The 19,268-nt window shown below is 38.2% G+C and overlaps 2 protein-coding genes across 8 annotated transcripts in view; one reads left to right on the forward strand and one right to left on the reverse strand.

Annotated features, from left to right (window-relative positions):
* Positions 1 to 19,268, forward strand: part of PAIP2 (poly(A) binding protein interacting protein 2) — a 20,661-nt gene continuing 1,393 nt past the window's right edge. The window contains exons 1-3 of the mRNA XM_029216245.1: positions 1 to 149; positions 15,643 to 15,806; positions 17,189 to 17,368. Coding sequence (XP_029072078.1) covers positions 15,669 to 15,806; positions 17,189 to 17,368 — 318 coding nt within the window. The 5' untranslated portion in view covers positions 1 to 149; positions 15,643 to 15,668. The remainder of the gene's footprint in view (positions 150 to 15,642; positions 15,807 to 17,188; positions 17,369 to 19,268) is intronic.
* Positions 17,363 to 19,268, reverse strand: part of SLC23A1 (solute carrier family 23 member 1) — a 16,430-nt gene continuing 14,524 nt past the window's right edge. For 6 of the 7 annotated variants that reach the window (XM_029216243.1, XM_029216238.1, XM_029216240.1 and 3 more), the window contains one exon: positions 17,363 to 19,141. The gene's annotated coding sequence lies outside the window, so the exon portion shown is untranslated. The remainder of the gene's footprint in view (positions 19,142 to 19,268) is intronic. The other variant, XM_029216237.1, reaches the window with a different exon arrangement.

The following is a 19,268-nucleotide window of genomic DNA, read 5'->3' on the forward strand; positions in this document are numbered from 1 at the left end:
GAAGTCACTTCCGGGCTGGGGTGTTTGTTTGGACTGGAGAAGGGAGGCGGCGAGCGAAGCGCGCGTCGAGCGGGGTAGCGGCGCTGCCTGTGGAGATCCGCGGAGGCCGACCGGATTCGTTGGCTGCCGTCCCCGCTGCCGTGCACTGGGTGAGGGGTTCTCTCGGGCGGAGCGGCGAGAAGGGTGCGGCGGCCCGGCGGTGGAGGGGCAGCACCTCGGCGACGGCTGAGGGGCCTAGAGGGTCCCCTGGGTTGTTGGCTACCAAGCCTGTATGGCCCCCATTGTTCCTTGCCTCTTCCAGCCGAGTCTGAGGGATGATCTTGGACGACTTAGTCTCTTTCTTCTCTGAGAAATGGCCGTCGCTTTTTTCTCATTGTCATTATTATGGTTTGGATCTCGCAGCTCTCTATCCGGGTCCTCGGTGGCGCGCGAGGGTTGCCGGGATAGCACTTTCTCGCGTGCTCCCCCTCTCTCCAATCGCTTCACCCACCCTCCGATACCCTTTTCCCCTGCCCCCTACTGCCGCCTCGGCAACAAAGCTCATTGTTTCTCCCCACTTTACGCCTGCGCGTCGCCACGCGCAGCCCCTACTTGCTGCGCTTGCGCGCTCCTCCAGAAGCTTGGGTGGGGGAAGAGAAAGGGGCGGAGGGACTGGCGGGCTGGCGATAGTCCTAGGGGAGCATTCTGTAACCGTCCATGAGCTTGTACCTTTCTGATGATCCCCTTTCTCCGGTTTCTTCGCCTTCCCCTGACCCTTATTTTTAGTTACATTGTATTCCGTGCTCGGGATAGGAGGGCCTTTGGAGTACTGGCAGCTCCTACTCCAGGACTGTTTTGAACCAGATGAACCCATCCAATTCACATTCTTTTGGTTTTGGTTATCTCACTTTTTAATTTCTACTACTGTGCTTATTCTCTCCCACCATCAAAAATATATGGCTTGTGGTAAAGTTGTTTGTTTCAAAACATTTGTTGAAGCAGTCAGCAATGGTATTCTCTAGTAACTGCAAAAGGTGGCCTTTTCTGCTTCCTTTTGTTGTCTTATTTTCCCTGTTTTTGCAACCCCATCATCTCACAGAAACCGCAAACTCTAGAAAGAATTTGGCTTCCAGTATGCCGTGGGATGAGGTCTAACAGCTGACAGCTTTTGACATTTCAACAGAAGACAAATTCCCATTTTGCATGTGCTGGTTAATCTTGTTAACCTGATAGCATAATTTGTCACAATTTGCCTTTGAGCAGTTGGTCAGGTGTTGGTTTGCCTTTGAAATTTCGTGGGCTGCAGGTTATGTTTGCAAATAAGGGTCTCTCAGGGTTTTTAATGAGATTCCTAGTGTTTGCTGTTTTGTGCTTCTGTTTCCGGTTTGTGAGAGGATAGTTGGGGCAAATTAGTCTGTTTATATTACTTGTTAATTGTGAACTTGAACAGAACTTACTTTTTCTCACAAGTAAGTGTCTATGATAAAAAGATAGGTAACCCCCCCCCCAAAAAGTATAGCCTCCTTATCTGTTTCTTTCAGGGATGGGAGCTAAGTGAGTTTCATATTTATTATTAACCTGTGAAATAGGCAGGGTAAGTTTTTTTTTTTTACAAATTTTAAAATATTTATTTATTTTTGGCTGTGTTGGGTCTTCGTTGCTGTGCGCAGGCTTTCTCTAGTTGCCACGAGTGGAGGCTACTCTTTGTTGCGCTGTGCAGGCTTCAGTAGTTGTGGCATGTGGGCTCAGTAGTTGTGGCTCACGGGCTTAGTTGCTTCACAGCATGTGGGATCTTCCCGGACCAGGGCTTGAATCCCTGTCCCCTTCATTGGCAGGCGGATTCTTAACCACTGTGCCACCAGGGAAGCCCTAGGCAGAGTAAGTTTTATCCTGCCCATTTTGAAATCAGGAAAATAGAAACTTGAGAGATTATTTTATTAGGCACATATTTCCATAGCACTTAGTAATGCCAGGCATTGTTCGAAGTGCTTTTACAAGTATTTAATCTTTAATGTCTGTAGGCAGTAAGTACTACTGTAAAATGAAGATTATAAATGAGAAATGTGAAGTAACTTGCCCAGTGTTACATAGCTAATAAAAGCTGGAATTCAAGTCCAAATACTCCAGAGATTATGTGCTCTTAACCACTATAGTGTGTTGCCTGGGATTTAGTAGCATATCCAAGGTACTCTAGGTGGTTAGTGGCATATCTGGGACTTGAATCCAATGCAAGGTTAAAGTTGTCCAAGTTGTCATCTTTGTGATCTGGATCACCCTGTTGCACAGATGCATTAATAGTTTGTTACAGCCTGAGGTTCAGTTCCAATAACTCAGTCTTTTTTCTTAATGTCTTCATCGTTTAGAGTGGTGCTGTCCAGTAAGATAGCTACTAAGCACATGTCTGTTGAGCACCTGAAATGTAGCAAGTGCAACTGAAGAACTAAAATTTTAATTGTATTGAATTAAAATTAAATTTAAATAGCCACATGTACCTGGTGGCTACCACATTGGATAGTGTGGGTTTATTTGAATTGCCTTTGCTTTTTATTTTTTGTATCAGTTTTTATAAATAAGGATGGTATTTCTGATGTGCTTTGAGCTTTTATCAGCAGTGTTGAGCCATCCTTACTCTGACCTGATCACCCTGGTTACACTACAGTTGAGATTAGGGTTATACTCTCTGGGACTTTTCTGTGACATTGTTTCACTCCTACAGATGTTTGGACCTATTATTTTTATTTATATAAATTTATATTTGCTCTAAGTGTTTAATAATACTATTATGTGCCAGGCTGTCTGCCTAGGTACAGATGGGGAACCTGAAGCACAGAGAGGTTAAATAACTTGCCCATCGTCACATGGCTAGAAAGGTAGCCTGGTTCCAGAGCCCCTTTTTTGTTTTTTTAATTTTTACTTTTATTTTTATTTGTTTATTTTTGGTTGCGTTGGATCTTCGTTGTTGCGCGCGGGCTTTCTCTAGTTGCAGTGAGAGGGGACTATTCTTCCATTGTGGTGCGCAGGCTTCTCATTGCAGTGGCTTCTCTTGTTGCAGAGCACAGGCTCTAGGTACGCAGGTGCAGTAGTTGTGGCACACAGGCTCTAGACCGCAGGCTCAGTAGTTGTGGCGCATGGGCTTAGTTGCTCCGCGGCATGTGGGATCTTCCTGGACCAGGGATTGAACCTGTCTCCCCTGCATTGGCAGGTGGCTTGTTAACTACTGCACCAGCAGGGAAATCCCAGAGCCCATGCTTTTAATCGTTCCTTTATACTGCCAAACATTAAAGCAAAATATTCAGCGCTGCTCACAGACTTCTGAATTAAATACAGAGGCTGATGCAGAAATTTCTTTATCTTCTCTAATTAAAATACATACGTATACAATATATATGTGTACAAATAAGGTTAAGGAGTCTACTGTAGTTCAAAGTAGAGTCCAGTGGATTAAGAAAAGGTGTTAGGTCTGTCGGGTCAGTTTTTTTATTTTTGGGGGTTTTGGGTTTTTTTGGCCGTGCCACGGCTTGTGGGATCGTAGTTCCCTGACCAGGGATCAAACCCAGGCCCCCAGCAGTGGAACCCCGGAATCCTAACCACTGGATCACCAGGGAATTCCCTGTGGAGTCAGTTTAATGAAAGAAGCGGAAAGAGAATCCTGTTTGAATTTTAATGAGAATTTTTTTTGAAGAGTTAATGTTTTTATTTTTTTATTACAGTTTTATTGAGATATAATTGAAATATAGCACTGTATAAGTTTAAGGTATACAGCATAATGATTTGATTTACATGTATCATGAAGTGTTTAATGAGAATTCTTAAGAAAGTAGGGGGAGACTTTCTAAAACTTAAAAGATTTCCATATTTTAAAATTTTGTAGGGACTATGAAAGGATGGACACTGCTGGAAACCAGTATGTGTAAGAGGCATTTCAGAAGGGAACAAACAGCTGAAGTAAAGAGTTTGTAGATTTAAAGTGCCAGGCATCAGAAAAAACAGCTCTCACCTAACCAGAATCTGGCAAAATCTCTGAGTTTAGGTGTTAGGCTCTCATATCAGGCGTGATGTAAACAGCATGTTTACAAAAGAAAGAAAATTCATTTTCTACAATAGTGGAAGTTGGAATATTCGTAGGTTATTGATAGAAAGGACAAGTCTAAATCTGTCCCACTTAATATTACTGTTCAAATATGAAAGCAAAAGACAGTTTCAGACATGAAGTAGCTTAGAAATTTATATCCTCAGGTAACCTTTTGAAGAAATATTAAGGCAAAATAAAGGTGTCAAGTTAGCGGAAGATGATTTTATATATATCATATATATATATGATTTTATATATATGATTATATATATAAGAGAATACCTAATAGTGTAGATCTAACAGTGCTAAATTATTTATACAAAACTCAGGATATGGGTTGGGGAGAGGAAGTGGGTAAGTAAAATCATCCTAAAGGTCTTGCTTTGTCTGGGAGCAGTGATTGGGTTGGATATATTGAAGAAGATAAAGCATTCTAAATGTCTTGAGTTGGTTTGAGGGTGTATAGAGTATTTTTTTAATTGATAGGAAACTGTTCAAACTAATTTCACAATAGATATAAGTCAAATCATTGTGCTGTACACTTTAAACTTCTACAGTGCTGTATGTCAGTTATATCTCAAAACTGGGGGGGGGAAGCCAACTGAAATTCCACAGTAGTTTGTAAGTTACAGAAAATAAATCAAGTATTTTTTTAAAAATCTGCTTAAAATAGTAAAGTAAACGTTACAGGAATAGAATGTAAAAAGAAGCTATAAGAAAGCTAAATATGAAGTTACGATGAAAGACAATACCAAGCATCAGTTACCAAAAACGTTAATTCCCTGTGAGACAGATCCTCAGACTGGGTCAAGTAATCTAGCTGTTATAGTACAGGACTTGAATATATCGCTTTCAGAATTTAACAGGTAAAGTTTAAAAAAAAGAAAGAAAAAAAAGATCAGCCTAATATATATGCATCATTTTTTTATGTAAGAAATAGAAATCACAACAACAAGGTCCTAGTGTATAGCACAGGGAACTATATTCAATATATGTGAAACCATAATGGAAAAGAATGTAAAAAAAGAATGTGTATGTGTATAACTGAGTCACTTTGCTGTACAGCAGAGATTGGTACAACGTTGTAAATCAACTATACTTCAATTTTAAAAATTGACAGAAAAGAAAAGAAATGGAAGTCACACATTTTTCTCTTTAGGCCCAAGGAACATTTTGCAAAAATCATTAGTTGCCTGCAAACAAAACTGTAATAAGTTCCCAAAAGTGAAGGTTTTCTGGCTGCATTTTATAACATAATAAAACTAGAAATCAGGCATCAAAAGGTAACCAAAAGAACCTTAACCACTTGGAAATTAAGAACATTCTTCTGAATAATCTCTGGCTTATTATAAATTAAATAATTTGTAGTTACCTAAAGTTGGCAACTGTATTCTATATTAAAATTTCTAGGGAAAATTCATAGATATAAAATTTTTATTTGTGAAAGCTTGAAAATAAACATTTGTCAACTTGAAAAACAGAGCAACAAATTGAAGTTATGTAAAAAGGAAGGGAAAAATAATGTGAGAAAAGTAAAATTAATAAAATAAACAAAAAATAAGTAGAAACGATCAATAAAACCAAAAGCAGGAGTTTTGTTTATTAAAGTTGAATTTTTAAATAGGTAATCCATTCCCAAAAAAAGATATAAAAAATATCCTTAGCCATCTAGTTCTCCTCCCTGTAGGTAACCAGTATTCTCAGTTTTGTTTTTAGCAGCTCTTACTGACCTATAGTTCGCATACCATGCAATTCATCCATTTGAAGTGTATAGTAGAGTAGTTTTTAGTATATTGCCAGAGTTGTGCATCGATCACCACAGTCAATTTTAGAACATTTTCATTACCCCAAAAAGAAATCTTGTTCCCATCGTCTGTCATACAATATGTGTTCCTTGGTGACTAGCTTCTTTCATTTAGCATATTTTCAGTATTCATCCATTTATCAAGTGGTGGACCTTTGGGTTTTATCCACTTTTTGGCTATTAAGAATAATATTTCTATGAACATTTGTGTGTATAAGTTTTTATGTAGACATATTTTTTTTTCTCTTGGGTATATACTTAGGAGTGGAATTGCTGAGTTATAAGGTAATTCCGTGTTTAATCTTTTGGGGAACTGCCAGACTGTTTTCCAGAGCAGCTGCACCATTTTAACATTCCCACTGGCAGTGAATGAGCATTCCATTTCTCCACATTTTCACTAATATAAAGTGGTATCTCGTGGTTTTGATTTGCATTTTCCCTGAAGGTTAAGGATGTTGAGCATCTTTTCATGTGTTTATTGGCCTTTGGAGAACTGTCTATTCAGATCCTTTGCACATTTTTAAATTGGTTGTTTTGGGGACTTCCCTGGAGGTCCAGTGGTTCAGACTTCACCTTCCAATGGGGGGGGGCGGGAGGGGGCGAGTGCGAGTTCGATCCCTGGTTAGGGAGCTAAGATCCCACATGCCTCCTGGCCAAAAAACCAAAACATAGAACAGAAGCGATATTGTAACAAATTCAATAAAGACTTTAAAAAATGGTCCACCTCAAAAAAAATCTTAAATTGGTTGGTTGTCCTTTTATTATTGAGTTGTAATAGTTCGTTATATATTCTAGATGTAGTTCCCTTATTAGATACAATTTCCTTCTCAGTTTGTTTTCTGTCTTTCTAGAGATTCTATGCATTTGCAAATTGTGAACACACACCTTTCTTTTATATATATGAAGAGTTTATTACACTTGCTGTTCTGCAAATTGCAAAGTTGGAATTTTTTTTTCCTACGATAGATCCCTGGTAGGCCTAATCGAGGAAAAGAGGAGCATAGTCAAATTAGCTATGAAATAGGAGAAATTAGATAGTTTCTATTATAACAAAATTGAAATTATGGAGAAATAAAATTTTAGTGAAATAAAAATGACCATAGTTAACCAGAGAGGTAGAAAACCTGAATAGACGAATCAAAACAAAAAAAACAAAATTAAAGGTTGTTAATAATGTACTAGTTTAAAAAGTACCAAGCCCTTATAATTTTTGATTCATTTGTCTTCAGGGATCCCATAATTCTTGTTATTCAAATGATTCCTTAATATAAGGATGGGAAGTTTCTAGTTCATTTGTTTGAAAACTATTTTCTGTAGAGTTCTAGCAATCTGGGTTTGCAGTTATTTTCTTTCAGTGTGGTCTTTTGCTTTTCATTATTGTTGAAAAGCAGCTGTTTTTTCTCATTCTTTTTTGAAAATCATGTCTTTTTGGGTTTTAGAATTCTCTTTGATATTCTGCAGTTTGATATATCTTGCTTTTTATTTATCTTACTTTGAGATTCTTGGGCTCCTTAAACATGTTGGTTGATTGCTTTCATCAAATATGCAATATTCAGATCCTGCCTCTGCCCTATGTTTCTTCTTTTCTTCTTCAGGAATTCGATAGTTGTCACTCTGCCCTCTACATTGTTTGAACCCTCTTTTGTATGTTCTATCTTTTTATCTTTTTGCTGTTTTCTGGATACTTTCTTTTGTTTTCCAATTCTATTGTATCTAATCTGCTGCAAGACTTATTACATTTTTGTTTATGTTGATTTCTGTATATCTAGAAGTTTTATTTGGCTCTTTTCCAAATCTACTACGCACTTTTTATATTTTGCTGCTTTCTGAAGATATTTTCAAGCTTGATATGTAATGATCATTTTTGTCATCTGCCACATGGGTCTGGTTATGCTTTCTATAAATTGCACTGATTCTTGCGTATTGTATCTTGCTTTTCCTTCTGGATTTAGTTATCTTTCATTTTGAACTCTTCATTGGCCTTGAAAAATCATTTTTGGAGGTCCTTAAGTCCTAGCATGAAGATGCCTTCCTCCCAAGGAGTTTTACATTTGCTTTTGCCAGGCACTGGCACTAGAGACACTACCAAGTCAGGACAACTTCATACTCATTTCATGACTTGGGATGTTCTGGACCTCCCAGGTCATGAATTTATTCCTCCTATCCACAGGAGGGCCAACCACATTCACAGTGTCTGTGTTCCTTTCCACCTTTTCCTTTTGATTTGCTTGGTGGGGAGTGGGAGTTGCTTTTCGTTCACCCTTACCCTGAGCCTATAGCCCTTTAGGGTCCCAGCTTAGAGTGGGGAGGATCTTCTCTTCAGTTTTCCACCTTGACCTTTATGCCTTTTGCCCCATGAAGCATCCAGGGTCAACCCAAAGAAGGCTAATGGGCAAAAGTCCTCAGTGCGAAGGCAGCTTCAGTGTTTAAAAGTTCCACTTTGCTCTCTGAATTCCCACTTTACTTACTCTTCAACACTTTAGTGCTTTTAAGTGTTTCTTTAAGACTGTGGCATCCAACACTTTCAGTTTTCAATGGGAAGACTGGTCCAAATAATCTAGCCCACCATTATTGGTAAAAAGAAGTCCTGATTCATTTATTTTATTTATTTATTTATTTATTTTGCGGTACGCGGGCCTCTCACGGTTGTGGCCTCTCTCCCGTTGCGGAGCACAGGCTCCGGACGCGCAGGCTCAGCGGCCATGGCTCACGGGCCCAGCCGCTCCGCGGCATGTGGGATCTTCCCGGACTGGGGCACGAACCCGTGTCCCCTGCATCGGCAGGCGGACTCTCAACCACTGCGCCACCAGGGAAGCCCTAAGCTGCAAATTTTTAGTAAAATTCCAGTCAGACTCCTATGGAAAAATTATTCTAAAGTTCGTATGAAGAATAAAAGTGCAAGATTTCCCCCCAAAGAAAGTTGAGACGGGAGTTGTGCTACTACGTATTTAAACTTACTGAAAGGCTCCTGTAATCAGAAGAGTAAAATACTGTGCTGAAATATTTGAGGATGAAAGGTCATAATGTCTGCAACTTATCAGATGGTTAAGCAAAAAAAATTGTATAGAGAAAACAACTGTGGCAAAATGTTAACAGTTGATGAATCTAGATGAAAGGTACAGATGTTCATTGTACTATTATTATGACTTTTCTGTAAGTTTAAAATTCTTCAAAATAAAAGTTGGAGATAAAACAGTATACATACAATACACCGTCATGGAACAAAGAATCTAGAAACCGTGTAAGTGGGAATTTGAATATGATAAACATCAGGAACAAGCTTTCATTAACTAATGAATGATGTGTTCATATGGAAAAGTATAGATCTTTCACATCATGCTCAAAGAAATGCTCACACGAGTTAAAGATCTAAATGTAAAAAAAAGAAACTATAAAAATACTGAGAGAAAATAAAGGAAATATAACCTCAAGGTAGGAAAAGACTAAGCAAGATAAGCATATCCCAGGAACTGTAGAGGAAAACAGATTCTTTTTAAGCCCATCTGTTTGCAAAAGTAAAATGCTATGTTGCTTATATAGAGAACTGTTGAGGATGCAGAGAAATGGGAGCACTCAGTGTATTATAGGAATGTACATTACCATAATATTTTTGGCAAATAATCTGTCTTCTCTTAAAGCTACAAGTGCACACGGCCTTTGACCCAGTTATTCCCACTTACCAGAATGTATCCCACAGAAAGCTCAGATAGAAAAGGATATGTGTACAAGGGTGATCAAAGCAGGATTGTTTGTAATGAAAAAACTGGAAAAGTAAATGCATCAAAGGGGGAATTGTTGAGTAATTGGTGCTGTATCAATTAAAAAGTAAAGTGGGGGGCTTCCGTGGTGGCGCAGTGGTTGAGAGTCCACCTGCCGATGCAGGGGACACGGGTTTGTGCCCCGGTCCGGGAAGATCCCGCATGCCGCGGGGCGGCTGGGCCCGTGGGCCGTGGCCGCTGAGCCTGAGCGTCCGGAGCCTGTGCTCCGCAACGGGAGAGGCCACAGCAGTGAGAGGCCCGCATACCGCAAAAAAAAAAAAAAAAAAAAAAAAAGTAAAGTGTACTTCTACATGTTGACTAGTAAGTATATTTCATGTAATATATTTAGCATGATTCTGTAAAATATATAAATCCTTTATGTGTGTTTCTGTAAGCAAAGAGATATGAAGGGACACATACTAAACTGTTAACATTGATCACCTCTGAGTAGGATTGGACATCAAAAGGAAAAAACTTACATACACTTAGGACCTGTTTTGTACATTTAACTTCTTTTTTTTCTTTTTTTTTTTGGCCGTGTTGGGTCTTCGTTGTTGTGCGCGGGCTTTCTCTAGTTGTGGCGAGTGGGGGCTCCTCTTCGTTGCGGTGCACGGCTTATTGTCGTGGCTTCTCTTGTTGCGGAGCATGGGCTCTAGGCACACAGGCTCTAGAGCACGGGCTTAGTTGCTCTGGGGCATGTGGGATCCTCCTGGGCCAGGGCTCAAACCCGTGTCCCCTGAATTGGCAGGCAGATTCTTAACCACTGAGCCACCAGGGAAGCCCTAACCTTTTTTTTTAAGTAGGGTGTACTTTGTATATGTACATTTCTTTCACTTTAATGCTTTTTTCAACAAGATGTCCTAACTATGTACAAAATTTTTTAAATGATTATTGAAAACACTGTAAGATGATACATTGCTGTTTTACTATTTTGTAATTTTTGTTTAGGAAAATCTTAACTATATGTAGTCTAACAACTACTAGATATTTTATATTAGTAATTTAATATAGCGTGTTCTGAGTTAGTATTACTATGTTATTTTTAAAATCCTTTTATGAGAGTAAGGCTAAAAAATTATTTGAATTACATTTTCTGATAATTTTAGGATTTTAAAGCATAATAAACATTTGAAGTAAATATGAACATTAAAAAATTGCGGGGAAATTACTGGCTTTCTCAGTTCATTTCTGCCAGTTTTAAAGTGGTTTGGATTGAAGCATGAACAAAGATAAGATAGCAACAGATTGGTATGGTTTAATTACCAGATTTTTTTTTTAACTGTATTTGTCGAGTTATTATCTACATTGTGCCCTCAGACATCACTCAAGCAAATTAGGTGCTTCTGTTGTATTTCTAGTAGTTCCTCTTTTAGTTTTGGTTGGTTTTGCTCTAGAGAAAAACTTTTTCTCAGCCACAAGAGACTAATATATATAGATTTGAGTTCATTGACTCTTGGAGTCTTGAAGCTGCTTCTTTGGGACTGCCTCTGAATGGGATGATGATACACCCCAGCAATACACCTTTCACTGTATATTTTTTTGGTGGTTTTCCTAGTGGTTACCCTGGGAATTACAACTAACATCTTAGTTTGTAACAAGTATGAACTAATAACAATTTAGTTTCATATAGAGAAAAAGAGTTATAAAGCAAAACATACATTATTAGTGACTTTTGTATTTACCTATGTAGTTACCATTGTTGTTTATTTCTTTGGATGAATTCAAGTTAATGCTAGTATTCTTTTGTTTCAACGTGAAGGACTCACTTTAGGTTTTCCTATAGGACAGGTCTATTGGTGATGAATAAGCTCTCAGTTTTTTACTTACCTGGGAATGTCTTAGTCTTTTTTTTTAGTCACTTTGTATATGTTTTCCTACTGCCTTCTGGCCTCTGGTTTCTGATGTGAAATCAGCTATTAATCTTATTTTGAAGATGCTCTCTTTGACTTTCAGTAACTCGATTACAGTGTGTCTCAGTGTGGATTGCTTTGAGTTTATCCTGCTTGGAGTTTGTTGAGCTTCTTGGATGTGTAGACTAACAGATTTCATCAAGTTGGAGGAGTTTGGGGCCATTATTTCTTCAAATACTCTTTCTCTTCTCCTTCTGGGACTCCCATTATGCATATATTGGTACATGTAGCGGTGTCCTACTGGTCTCTGAGGTTCTGTTCATTTTTCTTCATTATTTTCTCTTTCCGTTTCTCAGGCTGAATAATCTCAGTTGACTTACCAAGTTTGCTTATTCTTTCCCTGCTCAAATCTGCTATAAACCCTCAAGTAGAATTTTCATTTATTGTACTTTTCATCTCCAGAATTTCTACTTGGCTTCTTTTTATAATTTGTCTCTATTGATATTTGCTATTTGATGGTGATATTTGCTATTTTTATGGTTTCCTTTAGTTCTTTGTACGTGGTTTCCTTTGGCTCTCTGGACATTTAAAACACCTGATTTAAAAGTCTTTGCCTAATAAGCCTAATGTCTGGGCTTCCTCAGGGACACTTCCTATTAATTTCTTTTTTTCCTGTTTATAGGCCATACTATTTTATTTTTTTGCATGCCTTATAATTTTTGTTGAAAACTGAACATTGTGACGATTATATGGCAACTCTGGAAATCATATTCTCCCCTGTCCCCAGGGTGGTTGTTCTGCTTGTTCTGTTATTGGTTTAGTGACCTTTCTGAAATAATTTTGTAAAAGCTTGTATTATTTTTTGTGTGGCCATTGAAGTCTGTCCCATTAGCTTAGTTGTCAGCTAGTTCTTTTCTTTTTTTTTTAATTTATTTATTTTTAATTAATTTAGTTTTGGCTGCATTGGGTCTTTGTTGCTGCACGCAGGCTTTCTCTAGTTGCAGCGAGCAGGGGCTATTCTTCATTGCAGTGCGCAGGCTTCTCATTGCAGTGGCTTCTCTTGTTGTGGAGCACAGGCTCTAGGTGTGCGGGCTTCAGTAGTTGTGGCTTGCAGGCTTTAGAGCACAGGCTCAGTAGTTGTGGTGCACGGCTTAGTTGCTCCGCGGCAAGTGGGATCTTCCCGGACCAGAGATCAAACCCGTGTCCCCTGCATTGGCAGACATATTCTTAACCACTGTGCCACCAGGGAAGTCCCAGCTAGTTATTTTCAAGAGATGTCCTTTAATACCCCTAAGCAAAAAATAAAGCTCTCCCAGTCTTGGCAGATGGGTTTTTGTGTATGCCGAGGTACACCTTTAACACTTGGGCAGCTTACAGCTCTTTCTTAACCTTCGTTTTATGTGCAGAGCCTGACGCCTGAAAAGTGTAGGGACTTGTTAGTTCTTTTCTGAGCGTGCTGCCAGCACTGGGCATGCCCATGGCCTTTTCGGTTTCCCAGAATATGCAGGAGCTTTTCAAAGCCTTTATTCCCAAAGCATCTCCTTCACCAGCCTTTCCTCCAAGGCTTTTTGCCCCAACTGTTATTCTTTGCAGGCATTGGCTACTACATTTGCCTTTAACTGCTTTTGACAAATGCCAATTTAAAATTGTAAATTTTATGGTATTTGAACTATATACTCAATTTTTTAAAATAGCAAAACACACGACTAAAGAGTGTGGTCTAAGAAGGATCAAGAACAGGTCATAGAAGAAAATTTAAAATCTGATACCTTTTATTAGAACACCTTGTACTCAGTAATTGTAGGTCTGTCAGCATTCTGAAAGTAAATGATCCTTACCCCTCTGGCTTTTCACTTGGCTAGCTGTATCAGAAATCTGGTCAGCAGTTGTTCCTTCCTCAGCTATCTTAAGGTTTAAGATTAGTGCCCAGGCTCCAGTTGATTTTTACTGGTTCCAATTATGATTTGTTTCCCAAATATTACTTGACAGCGAAATTTCATTTACTGTCCTTCATAGACTCTTTCACTGGGATCTATACCAAAGCCACGGGTTGTTTGATGAGGTGATAATCGGCAAAAAGCTGACCTAGAGACATGTCAAATGCAGGGATTGGGCCCTTTAGGCTAAGCACTATTTATATTTTGTTACTGGTTGGCATCAAACAAGCAGGGAGGGAGTCCCTTGAGATTCTCAGACTATAGAATTTGCTGATGCAGATTTTTCATTGTTTCATTGTTATGCTCGTGAAATGTATGGAGAACACTTTTTTCTTTTAAAAAAATTGCGTTTATATATAGATAATACTTTAGTCACCAGAAGCACATTCAAACACAAGTTAGTAGTATTTCTAGTACATGTCTCACACGTATAATTGCTACTTAACTATTCAATTCTACTTGAATATCCTGTACTCTGTGCTAAACATGATTTTTATTTGCTGTTTTTAACTAAAGATATAAGTCACTTATTAATATTGTGGTCTTCTGAAACGTAGGATTTAATGGGCACGAGTTGGGATAGGACACATGTTGGGAAAATAATGTAAAGCTGTTATAAATTGGGGTGTCTTTGAATATAGTTTAATGATCAGTTCATATGCAGAGTAAACAAAGTTCCATCCAGTTGCAAAGCAGAATTGACCCCCTGCTTTTCATAATAGTTGAGTCTAATCTAAAATGTAATTTGTTTAAAGATGAGCATATAAATGTTTGGTAGCCTTGACGTATAAGAATGAGTAATTTTCTAAAAAAAAAAAAGTAATCTTTAGAGGAACTGATTGCTCTCTAGTCAAAACTTGTTATCAAAATAAGGGGGTTTATTTAATCCAAGATTAATGATAAATAAAAATATCAAAGATATCCATCATCTGTTTTCTGTCATGTCTGCTTTCACAGTGCTACACTTTCTTAACCCACATCATGTTTTCTTTCTACCCACAGCCTAGCACATAAATTTCAGTCTGTCTCTGCCTTTCTTTCATATACATACAACAATGAATAAGTAAGGCAGAAGTTCTCAGTAATTTTTAATTCAGGACTTCCTAACAATTGAAAATGCTACCACCATGATGACTGTTCTCATTAGTATTCAGTCTTGGGGGAAATGCATATGTGTGCCAGGATAGGACCCCCTACCACAGCTTAGAGACTAAATTCATGTTATATGAACAGCTATAAGTTTTATTATCCTTAGGTTTTCCTAAGGATAAGTACATAAAATGAATGTAAAGGGCCAGGGAACATACCTAGAGCAAGTCTTTCCCTGAACCTTACCCAAAGAAAAAAACTATTTCTAGTAGGAGATTTTAGTTTTAGTGTTTTATTTGATTATAAGTTTAAGAAGGCCTGAAGAAGTTTTTTTTTTTTTTTTTTAACTCTATTAGGTATGCTATTTCCTTCCTTTGGCACAAGTCACGCTGATGTTTGGATTTATGTACAAGTGACTCTTGCTTTATGTAAACCCATTTTTTAGCAGTTTTAGAGTCAGTGAATTGGTAGACTATTGTAGAATCTGATACTTTATGCTTCGAACTTTTAGCCTGCAACATATCAGCTAGGTTAGATCATGTTATCACCTGTTGAGTAGAGTATAAGAAACCAGATCTACTGTATGAGATTAGATGCCTGATTCTTACTGTACAGTGGGAAAATCCAGACATGGAGGAACTCAACATGGACCCAAAGATAAAGCAAATAGAGAATGGGCTATGAAGTCGAGAGAGCCAGAGCTATACCTCGCGACTAAGGAAATAGGAGTTATTAAAAGTTTGTTAGTTTTCACTTCCAGTCTCTGGGCTTTTTAATAACAATTTTAAAAAGTAGAATTTGCTTTTCATAAAGTCTCTTGATGACTTAAGTCTTCCAAACCATGCTTATTTTATAAAGCACAGAATATCCAATTAAAAAAAAATTGGATGGTTTGGGGATTCCATTTAAGCAATTGATTGCCTTTGTTTACTGTTATTAGAAAACATTAGATGAATCTAGGCTATTCTCAGCTATTTCTTAAACATTAAAATCATTTAGGAGAAAAACAAAGCTTTCCAATTGCTGTGTTTATCATGTGCATTAATATATCATGTACATCTAATACCTAATCATTGATGGCTGGTAATAATAGATGCTCACTAAGAACTGAAAGAATGACTGACTAGATTAACTGTATTGTTGTTCTTTTAAGGTTAAAAACTATATCTAACACCAACCATGAAAGATCCAAGTCGCAGCAGTACTAGCCCAAGCATCATCAATGAAGATGTGATTATTAACGGTCATTCTCATGAAGATGACAATCCATTTGCGGAGTACATGTGGATGGAAAATGAAGAGGAATTCAACAGACAAGTTAGTTTTGTGTATAAACATGCTCTTTTATTGTAGCCTATGACAGCTGTCATATAATATAAATGTACTTTTCCCTGAAATGCATTTTTCACCTGGTCCCTTATATATGAAATACATGGATTTATGTGCCACCACTCCTATTTTAGTTGGATGCTGATTACTACCAGGTTTAACTGCTCATTGAAATAACCTAAGGAGCTTTTTTCGGGGTCCCACCCAGAGATTCTGATTCAGAAGGATTTAGGGTGGAGCCTGGGAAACGTGTTTTTTAAAAGCTCCCAGGTGGTTCCAGTGAGCAATTAGGTTTGGAAACCACTACCTTACACCAGTCAGATTGTTCTACTGCAGTGAAAGTCAAGAGAGCTGGAATCAGGAGCAAATAGGCACAGGTACTGGGGTACAGATTGTACTGTTTTTCATGTAAGGTTCTCATTCTGATCAGCCTCAAAATCTGACACCACTGTTTTTTAGAGAACTCTCATACATTGATAGATGTCTTTTATTCCCATATTTCTGGTACCTGTTTCTACCTTTCATCTAGTTTCTCTCTGATCCTGGCTTTGATAGTTAGTAGCCAGCTTGATTTCACCATATCCAGTTATATATATTCAAGAGTAAAGCAATGTAGTCTTATTTCAGTGAGAATGTTTAGTTGCTGACCCTACCCTCCAAATAATTTTATTTATTTTTTTTAAATTTTGGCTGTGTTGGGTCTTCGTTGCTGCATGAGGGCTTTTTCTAGTTGTGGTGAGCGGGGGCTACTCTTTGTTGCGGTGCGCGGGCTTCTCATTGAGGTGGCTTCTCCTGTTGCGGAGCACAGGCTCTAGGTGTGCGGACGTCAGTAGTTGTGGTGCGAGGGCTCAGTAGTTGTGGCTCACGTGCTCTAGAGTGCAGGCTTAGTAGTTGTGGCACACGGGCTTAGTTGCTCCGTGGCACATGGGATCTTCCCGGACCAGGGCTCAAACCCATGTCCTCTGCATTGGCAGGTGGATTCTTAACCACTGTGCCACCAGGGAAGTCCTACCCAAAGATTTTTTTTTCCAGTCATTTTTGAGTGGGTTTAGGGTTTGTATAGTTTTAGAAGTATCATAGGTAATTCTGATACACATTCCTCCATGAGAACACTTCTTTGTTACTTCTTCCCCGCCACCCTCAGTGGAAAAAAAGAATATTCTGCTGTGACAAGTAAAGACATAGCAAAACCCTAAACAGATCTTTCCAGGTCTTATGGAAAAGATTTTCTTTTCCTTAGCACAGAAGCAAAGGAGGAAGGTATGACGTTATGTTTTTAAATGGTTTAGTTCAAGATTCTTTAAGCCTTTTCTAGTGATTTCATCATACCAAGTATGCTATAAATTACCCTTTATTTATTATAAATCCAGATAGAAGAGGAGTTATGGGAAGAAGAATTTATTGAACGCTGTTTCCAAGAAATGCTGGAAGAAGAAGAGGAACATGAGTGGTTTATTCCAGCTCGAGATCTCCCACAAACTATGGACCAAATCCAAGACCAATTTAATGACCTTGTTATCAGTGATGGCTCTTCCCTGGAAGATCTTGTGGTAAAGAGTTATTTTTTCATCTTTTTAAAACCTAGCTCATCTCTCCCATAAGTGGAAAAGCTAGCAACCATCTGTTTAAGAAGAGTTCTACATCTCTTCCCCTTCAGAAATTCTGCTGCTTCTTACTATGGAAGCAGAGGCCTCCTGGTCTTACTTATGATAAGGAGTGACTTCTGACAACACTCTGGAGCTAGCCTGAGACTACTAACAGACTTCTTGCCACTGCTTTTAGATAATGATAACTATATTGCCCTAGGAAATGTCTTAAAGCATTAATTCAAAAGGGAGTACACAGGATGTTCATGTGACTTGCCTATGCAAAAGTAGCTTGATGGAGAGGTTTTGCTCTTTAATTGTCTTAAATATTTGGTGAAATTACAAATTTTTTCTGAAAGATAAAATTTGAGACTTTTTTTCCTGACCCAGGATTTTCATTGAGCTACCCTAACTCCATTTGGAACTATGATAAGGACTTTTACATGCTCTTGGCAGAAAAGGAACACAAATCTTTTTATATTTTTAGTTATTCTCAGTGTCTCATTGCTGATGGTTTATTTGTAGTGAAAAGTTTTTTCACGAATTTTGATAACTAAGCATCAGTACTAGAGTAAAACCTAATGATTCCTTTGCTAAAATTAAGATAAAATAATTTAAAGTCAGAATGCTAAACTTCCTTTCCATATGGACAATCTGTCTAGTTGCTTCTACAAGATGGTTCTCTGGAATTTATCCCTAGACTCTGAAGTAATTTTTGCAGTTGTCTTCTGTTCACTGTGCAGTGATTTCCTAACCTGGCTGTACGTCATAATTACCTATGAAGCATTACAAAAATTTTCTCAGCAACATCCCAGACCTGCAGAATCAGTCCTCTAGGCATGTTAATTTTTTAAAAGCACTCCCAGAGGATACCGCCAGCCTGCCCTGTCAGGCATTTGGAAACCATTTTTCTAAAGGGCTGTATAGAGAACACTGAAATTTACTTGTGGTATAGCTTTTGTTGCAGTAAATGACACTAACCCAGTTAAGCAGATACATGATCTGAATAGTCTGTTGGGATATGCTTGCTTATGGCTACACATTAGGCACTCCACAAATAATCCTGGTTGCTCTGTGGAGGGAAGCCCTTTGCTGGGCATAATGTATAACTTTAACTGGACCCAGTATCTTTCCATTGTCTAGAAACTGGTTTGTTTGACTCAGTCTATTTTAGGTTAATTCCTTCTCATTCTTTTGTAGCTGCCAAAAGATTGGACATTCAAGAACACTGCTTTTTAAATTTAAACCTCAGACTTTTAAAGTTATATTTCCCTTGAGAGAAGGGAATGGTTGTATATAAATTATGAAACTTAAATTATTGCTCCAACGTGTTGTTTAATATGCTTTGGTCTTAAAGTAAGTGATATTGGGGGCTCAGATTCAATCTAAAATCCTGCCAGCATGCCTACCATTTCAGGCCCTGGAATCGTCCTGGTTTCTTTTTTTCTTGATCAACTTGCATTCAGAGATGTGGTAGAGGAAAATTTCCAGCTATTCCCTATATGCTGACACATCTGCTTAGGAAAGTAAAGATTTAGAAATACAAAATAATGGTGGTACAAGTCTCTCATGCTCTTAGAGGCTTTGGCCCAGTCTTCCCCTAACTGATGCAAAAATGAAGTCCCAGAGAGTGACTTATCCAGGCCTATATAAGAAGTTAGTTAGCAGAGCTGGGATTCCAACGTAGGTCTTCTGACTCCCCATGCAGTTTTCTTTTCCTCTTATATACCATGCTACCTGTGGGAATTAGAATACAGCAGTTGTAGAAAGACAACTCCATATTTTCAAGGAGCATCATAAAGTAAAATTAATCTGTAAATCATTCCCCAATCACTTTTATCATCATTACAACACTTGTTTAGTA

Source organism: Monodon monoceros, unplaced genomic scaffold (assembly GCF_005190385.1).
Source record: "Monodon monoceros isolate NGI ecotype Baffin Bay Population unplaced genomic scaffold, NGI_Narwhal_1 Super_Scaffold_12, whole genome shotgun sequence".
NCBI lineage: Eukaryota > Metazoa > Chordata > Mammalia > Artiodactyla > Monodontidae > Monodon > Monodon monoceros.